We start from the raw sequence: 8,593 nt of genomic DNA on the forward strand, positions 1-8,593 counted from the left end.
TCCTTCATCATGGTTGTTATGATAGAGCATATGATTTCATACCTCTCTTGTCGTGCACTTTGATGGTATCTTTCCATCAGATCTTGGTGCATTTCAAAAGGGTAGAAGTCCTCATAGGACTTTTGGAGTTCCGCTGTCATGGTGGCCAACATGATGCATGCCACTTTTGTAGCATCCCTTTCATGTGCCCGGAAGTCAGCGATCTCCTGGGGAGTTGCAGTGGTCTCATCAATCTCCTTAAGCTCCTTGTCAAGGACATATTCGTTGTCCTCGTAGCGGGTAATTATCCTGATGTTTCTGATCCATTCATTGAAGTTGGATCCATCAAAAGTGACCTTCCCACACAAGTTCATAAGGGTAAAGGAGCCATTAGGATTAGAGCCAGAAGCAGCATTGTTTGAAGACATCTGAAAGAAGAGAACAAGATTAGTTTAGATATTAAGAGAGTCCTTAATAAAACACCCAAATGTAATATTAAGGCTAGGATCCAATCACAATATATTATAACTTAGAAGAGGTATGCTGTAATCCAAGCTATAACATATTTGAAAGGTAGGTGAATGACGATTCACCAATTTCCACCATGAAAAATGAAATATAAATATTAGGTTTTTAATTGGTTCTTAGAAATTCCTAGATTCTTTTGAGATTCAATGAACTTTTCAAAGGCATGTTTCAATCTCGAGTGTGCCCTCCAAGTTTTGTGACAGGGATACCGAGGATCACAAAACGAGGTGTGAAGTAACCATGCAAATCACTTGGTACCCTCAAGGTTTATCACTCAATCGATGTGCCGGTAAACCACACACACTCCACCGATGCTATGGTAAACCTTAAGTTACCCTTTACTTACCTTGTTAAGTCCAAGTTAGTGTGCCGGTTAACCACACACGCTCCACCAACGACTTAAACAAAGTGTAAAGTGTAATTTCATGGATTAGCACCTTATTCATATTTTCCTAAAGTAACTAAGATTGATAATTTAATAAAAGCATTTAGTTACTTTATAATATTCATCATACTTTTAATGAGAATTTATAAGTCCTTGTCTTACCCGTTCGGCTAACGACCCTCAACCGATCAAGGAAGCGGTGGGTGAGAGTGGACACCCATTAAGTTGTCATTTTATAGGCAACAACCTTATACCCCCCTTATAGACCGGCTTCGTGAATGAGGCGTACTAGCGGTAAGACGACTTGTTGTTATACATATATATATTAGTAACTTATAATATTATAAAGTATAAGGGTTGAATTTTAACTTTTAAAATTCTAAGGGTTGAAACTAAAGTTTTAATCAAGACTTTACATGTTCCAAAACTTGAGGGCAAGTTTTGTAAACTTTCAAAACTTTTCATTTCTTATAACTTATGAATTAATTGAGTAATAAAAATGAAGACTCTTCATTTTTATAACTCTTGTGTTCTTTTAATGGCTTTAATAAAAGTGAGACTTTTGGTTTTCCATAACTTGAGGACAAGTTATGGACTCCATTAAAACACATTATGATCATGAATTAAACTACCATGAAGGTTACAAACAATTCATATGATCATCTAATCTTCATAAGTTCAAGAACATGAATATGAACACTTTCAAGAATCAAAAAATTACACTTAAAAAAAACTTGTAATTTTAATAATTGTCATTGTAAATGGATTAGCATAAACATTACACCATCTAAAACAAGCTTTAAAACATCAAAACAGTTTAGGGTAATGTTTCTAGTCCATTTCCAGCAACAAATGTGCAAACTTTCATACGAGCAGACAACAGAAAAACGATTTTTTTTTCAAGCTGTTTGCACACAAAAAAAAAACAACAAACAAACCTGGCTCTGATACCACTGATGGGTTTTGAGCATTCTAACACTTCCTAAGTGTACATGCAACCCTAATAACCTTGGATCTATGTTTGTCTAATAATCATGCAAAGTTGAATTCCAAGGTTATATTCCTATCTAGCATACATGGGGAACATTTTTAACTTGAATGAAAGATAGAATAACTTACCTTGTTGTTGATTATGATCCTTGAAACCTTGTGAGCCAACCCCCCCAAGTGTGATGCCTCAAATGCTTCACATAACACCAAATGCAAAGGAGTAAACTTTGAGAGAATCTTACACTTGCAAAATCGGCTCTAGCCCTCTTGTTTCTTAGTGTAGCCTATTTTGGTGGAGAATGGGTTTCTTATATAGTGTTGACACATCTAGGGTTATACCATGTAAACCCTAATGTGTCATGACTCTTCATTTCCATGACTCATGGGTTTGTAACTCCCATGGAGCATCCTATGGGTGGAACCCAACTTGATAATCCATGGAGCCTCTTAGCCCACTATATAAGATATGGAAGATTTACATAATCTACCCATATATTTAATTAGTTATCTTTTGATCACTTAATTAATTCTAAATTAATTCTTGATCAAACTAATTAAATAATATTATTAATATATTAGAACTTATAATATATTAATAAACCATAAGTGTTATTTCTCTCATTTTAGTTTATCCAATTGCATGGTGCCATGCAACCCAAATGGACCATGCCGGGTCGGGTCAAGTACATACCAGAAATAGTTATGGACTTAGAAACCTTATCCAACAGATTATGCCCTTCAAGTTTGTGACTGGGATGCCGAGGATCACAAACAAGCTGTTGCTGCCAATAAGCAATGGGCTATACATCAATTAGATGTTAACAATGTGTTCCTGCACGGGGATCTTCAAGAAGAAGTTTACATGAAGATCCCACAAGGATTTGCAAAACAAGGAGACACACGAGTTTGTAGACTAAGAAAGTCATTGTATGGCTTGATACAAGTCTCTCGCAACTGGTAGCATAAGTTCATGAGGGAACTCTTGGATATTGATTTTAAACAATCTCGTGCTGATCACTCTTTTTTTACCTATAAAAAGAATGACGTATATGTCTCAGCACTTACATATTTCGATGATGTTATTCGTGTTGGAAACTCAGATCATAAAATCAATGAAGTCAAAAAGTATCTAAATGAACAGTTTAGCATCAAAGATTTGGGGCCCTTGAAATATTTCTTGGGCATAGAGATTGCGCGTACATTATAAGGTCTGGTACTTAGCCAAAGAAAGTACACCTTAGATCTTCTAGAAGAAAGTGAGCTTCAAGAATGCCGGCCAAGTGACTTTCCAATGGAGCAAAATATTCGGTTAGATAATACCAAGGATACCCCTCTTGTTGATGCAAGTCGATATCAACGACTCATTGGAAAGCTATTAAAATTGCAAGTCACTAGACCTGATATCATCTTTTCAATGAACACCCTTAGTCAATTTGTTGCAGAACCTCGGCAACAACATATGGACGCCGTCATTCGGATACTATGTTACTTAAAAACGACACATGGGCAAGGAATTCTTTTAGCCTTAAATGGAGATTTAAAACTCATGGCTTATTGTGATGCAGATTGGTTGGGGTGCACGATGGATCGGTGATCAAAAACCGGATACTTCATAACGTTAGGTGGAGCACCTGTTTCTTGGAAGATGAAAAGCAGTCAGTTGTTTCTCGTTCTTCAGTTGAAGCGGGATATCGTGTCATGGCTGCCACAGTTAGTGAACTCATATGGATGCGATGGTTATTTCCCTTATCTTTTTTTCCTTATTGTATTCCATACCCCTTCCATATATTAAAGGATTTTGTTTTAAACATTTTGTATATATATCCTTGCTATGTATTGAATAAAATTAAGCCTTTACAACCAAATTACCCTTGATTTTCTCATGATCACAGGGTTGACGTGAAATATTAAAATTTAGAGTAACAAAACTGAAACACGTTCTAAGAAATCTTACCCTAGGTATAGAGATCGTGAAATTCAAACCACTCTAATGTGACCAGTGAGGAGTCAGCAGCAATGACGATTGATATGGAGACAAGGTGATCGGAGCAGCAATAAAGGGTTGTTGAGGCGGCAATGCACTCATCGGCAATGACGATTGACGCTTTTCAGGTTCCAACAAAACAAATGATTATTTAAAGCCATCTTGCTAACATGTGTCGTTGTTGTCATAAATCATTGCAACAATCTGAGTTATATTAATTTTACATGTAAAATAGATTAACCCACTATAAAAATAATTTTTCCAATATCTACTCGCCAAAGTCAAATATAACACAAGGAACCGTGAATCAGCTAGTAATAAATAAATGTAGTGACATAACTTTGCTTTAGAGGTGTCGGTCAATGTATTGCTTGATTTAAGTAACATAGAGAGTGCATGCCGATCAGGGGCGGCTCAACCAATTTCGGGGCTCTAAGCAAACAAAAAAAATTGGGGCCCTTCAAGTAAGCTAACAGTTTCGAACATGAGATCTTTAGTTTTATAAATTAGTGCTTTTGCCACCAGGCCAAGCTTCAACTTCTCTTTGTAACCCAAGAAATATATATATATATATATATATATATATATATATATATATATATATATATATATATATATATATATATATATATATATATATATATATATATATATATATATATATATATATATATATATATATATATATATACACATACATATAACATAATAAGCTTTAAAAGTGGAGGCTCTTTAGAACTGGAGGCCCTAAGCCCTTGCTTAGTTTTGCAAAGGGTAGAGTCGGCCCTGATGCCGATGAGTCATTGAGGTATACTATATATAATTGACAAAATATATGACATATATATACCTACTAATTAATTGAGAAAATTAACATGGTAACACATTCATCTACTTAAAAGTGGTAAAAACATAAGAAAATCTATCAAAGTTATTATTAGAACACATATCTTATTACAGTAGAACTTCTATAATTTAATAGTCGATAAATTAATAACCTCGATAGAATTAATAATTTGGCTGGTTCCAACTTGGGTCCAGTACAAAATTGGACCCCAATCGATAAAATAATAAAATAATAATTTTTATGAAATCTCAATATAAATATATTGGTCCCAACGAAATTATCGAATTAATAATTAGTAAAATATTCCAAAATTCTAGATTTGTCTAGTAAAAAATTAATCTATAATCACTTGTTTTTTTGTGAACTTCAAATTTATATTGAGTTAATTTTTAAATCTTTCAATTGCATTTAAGAGTTAAGACATTGTATTCTCGTATTGCAACAAAAATTTGTGAAGAGTTGCTCACGAATATAAGTCAACTCTTTAAATTAATACTCCCTCCGTCCTAAACTTATTGTTCACAGATAAAAAACACACAGATTAAGGAAACATTAATTACCACTAACTTTATACAATAAAATGACAGTTTTGTCCTTACTTTGCATTTAATGTTCCATTAAATAGTTAGTTTGTTAAGTAATAATGACGGATATTTTGGTAAAAATGTTTTTTATTTTTAGAAGTGGACTATTATTTTGGGACAAACTAAAAAGGAAAGATGGACTATAATTTTGAGACAGAGGGAGTAATTTATTAATTTATCAATATAATAATATTTTGCTAAATTAATAAATATTTCAGTCCTAACATTATTAATTTATAGAGGTTTTACTGTATCTTAGATATTCCATGAGTTATTATATAGTTACACTGCTAAATGAAAGATTGCATTCACATCACTATTTACTTCCAAATTACCTTTAAGGATTAAATCTTACCATATTACACATAATATAATCAAACATTTGAAACTGTTGTAGGGTGTCTTGATTCAGTAGCAGGTGAGGTATATTTCTTTTGAAAATAATTAATTAACTGTAATATACATATTTCTTAAGTTAGAGATAAATATGTAAAGACAAAAAAGTCAACATGGGAGGTCCTGGATAAAAATGTACGGATATACCTAAGTTTCGAAGAATACGAAAGGCTTATCAAGTTTAGGATAGGGTCTCAAGTATATAAGTATACTGCAATATTGTATGATAAGTTAATCTTGGCTGCATCTGTCAATGAACAGCCACCATAAACCAAAAGAAATAGATCTCTTGCTCATGGTCAGGAGTTATTCTTAACTGAGAAATAGAGAAAATAACTAATACCTATTAACGCGGCTGTCATATATTAAAATAAATCTTATTGTACAACTCCTATAAGGCAAGTGGTTTATATTTGACTTTTTTTGTTATTATATAAAGTGGGTATTTTTTATCATGATTTAAAATTGGTTTATATCTAGACAAATTGCGCTCTATATATAGCACCTTAAACGCGAAGACTTGGCACATCTTGTTATCATCTGTTCGATCATCAGTACAAACATAAGTGATTTGCTTTCAATAAGATCGTCACATATATCGAGGTTTAAAAGTCAAACCACATCATCATCAATGGAGGCTCCTGTTGGTTTCCTGGTTGTTTCTCTTCTTCTTTCTTGCTTTGCAACTACTGGCTATGGTGTTACTTTCAGTTCCCTTCAGAGAACTCTTGAAGTCACCGCTTCACCTACACAGGGCCAAGGTTTGACCACAAGTCTGAGTTTAATCTTAAAGAACACATGACACGACAGATTATGATTCCTTCATATTCAAATTCAAATTCCATTCCTTCCAAAACCCTTGTTATGAATAAATTTTTTATTGATTAAATATCATTGAATTCGGCTTTACAGCTCTCAAGGCAGGGGATGCAGATATTACAGTGACATGGGGATTCAATCGGACATTCCAAGCTGGGACAGACTCGGCCTACAAGACCGTAAAAGTGAAACTATGCTATGCACCCATCAGTCAAAAGGACCGTTCATGGAGGAAAACAGTGGACGAAATGAAAAAGGACAAGACTTGTCTGGTAAAGATTGTGGCTAAGCCATACAGTGCATCAAACAACTCCTTTACATGGACTGTAGAGAGAGATATTCCTACTGGAACATATTTTGTGAGGGCCTATGCGTTCAATGCTCACGATGAAGAGGTAGCCTTTGGCCAGACCACAAATGATAAAAAAGAGACGAATTTGTTCCAGATCCAAGCAATCACAGGTCGCCATGCGTCACTTGATATTGCATCCGTCTGCTTTTCTGCTTTTTCCATCGTCGCTTTGGCCGGTTTCTTCTACATGGAGAAGAGTAAGGGAAAGGCAGCCCAACAGAAATGAGTTTATCAACAAAACGGTATGGGGATTAATTTCTTGTTATCACGCGTCTCATGTTTCAATACTGAAAAAAAAATTGTATTTTTGTTTTTAATATGGCGGTGAACTACATGACTTATCATGGGGAGTGAAGATAAATATAAGATGGTTGTAATAGAGATTGACTAATCATGTTTTTTCTTGTTTAAAATGGGAAGGAATATGCTTTTTCCATTGTTTAAAAAATGGATGTCAAGTTACACTTACGTCTTCTTTCATTACCACTTCATGACTTTTTTGATGGTTACTAGTGTGCGCTGTGCACCTTCTGACCGGGATTTAAGCATTGTATTAATCCCAATTATCTAAAATGCTTGATTTTAGTAAAATCGCCAACACATGTGTAACTCACGAGGAATTTCAATTGTGCTTGCAAAATTATGAAAATGTTTGTTAGAGTTTGCATTGTATTCCACTATTTTAAATAATACAATAATTTACATAAGAAACTCTAGACTACACATGACATGCAATAAGAAACAAGTTATGATATTTGACACACCCCATTGAGTGAGAGGTTCACTAATGCAAAAACTGTTCTGGAAATCTAGAAATAATTATGTATGAAATTCATATATATATATATATATATATATATATATAGACCTGTCAATGGGGCGGGTTTGGAGCGAATCACCATTGATCCAAACCCGTATAAAAAAATAAAAACATGACCCGCCCCGCTCCAATAACCCTCAGGGTCTTGAATAGTCAAATCCATACCCGTATCCACCGAATCAACGAATACCCGACCCATTAACCCGACCATTTTATAATATTAAATTTTCGTAATTTTTATGTGTTCCACAAAGTAATATTTCTCAAAAGGATAAAATGTCTACTTAAACAAGATGTACATTAATTAATACTCAAAGTCCAATACAATAAAAATCACATTTTACTTAGACATCGAGTTGTATATTTTGTTGTCATATATATATATATATATATATATATATATATATATATATATATATATATATATATATATATATAGAGGAGGGTTCAATTGAGAAAAAAAAAGGTTGAGAATGGGAAAAATCATTCTCAGCTACACATTTATTTTGCCGCAAAACACTTAGGCGTACCGTCGGAAATGGATAACGGATAAACATGTGTTTTCCAACCAAACATGTTTCCTTAAACTATGCTAATCATTACCTTAATATACACAAAAACATATTTTTTTCGTTTTTTTTATTTTTAGAAAGCCATTATTATCGAAAAATTATTTTAAATATATCAAAATTCATAATTTTTTATTCTCTATAAATAGACATCCATATTGATATATACTTTTAAGATAAAATAATTTTTTTTTTAGAGTTTCAGCTCTTGGTATTCATAAGTGAATAAAAAAATCTATCAGATTTTTATTACAGTATATTCGTTATTCACTTATGAATAAAACGTATGCGTAACTTTTTTTATAGTTTAAGTATCGTTCATATATGAATATGACACGCA

The 8,593-nt window shown here is 33.3% G+C and overlaps 1 protein-coding gene across 1 annotated transcript; it reads left to right on the top strand.

Annotated features, from left to right (window-relative positions):
• The first annotated feature begins 6,211 nt into the window (after nucleotides 1-6,211).
• LOC145107647 (high-affinity nitrate transporter 3.1-like) lies at nucleotides 6,212-7,332 on the top strand. The gene is made up of 2 exons (XM_079044582.1): nucleotides 6,212-6,454; nucleotides 6,606-7,332. Exons 1-2 carry the CDS (start codon nucleotides 6,325-6,327, stop codon nucleotides 7,088-7,090), a joined length of 615 nt encoding a protein of 204 aa, XP_078900708.1. The 5' UTR covers nucleotides 6,212-6,324; the 3' UTR covers nucleotides 7,091-7,332.
• Nucleotides 7,333-8,593: the final 1,261 nt, after the last annotated feature.

The sequence above is a fragment of the Lactuca virosa genome, chromosome 4 (assembly GCF_052849685.1).
Source record: "Lactuca virosa cultivar CGN04683 chromosome 4, Lactuca_virosa_CGN04683_v6, whole genome shotgun sequence".
NCBI classification, from domain to species: Eukaryota; Viridiplantae; Streptophyta; class Magnoliopsida; order Asterales; family Asteraceae; genus Lactuca; species Lactuca virosa.

Bases quoted from the DNA above. Each gene is read 5' to 3' on its own strand.
- LOC145107647 (XM_079044582.1), top strand. From the start codon at position 6,325: ATGGAGGCTCCTGTTGGTTTCCTGGTTGTTTCTCTTCTTCTTTCTTGC. The intron at 6,455-6,605 runs GTTTGACCACAA...TCGGCTTTACAG, and splicing joins TTCACCTACACAGGGCCAAG to CTCTCAAGGCAGGGGATGCA.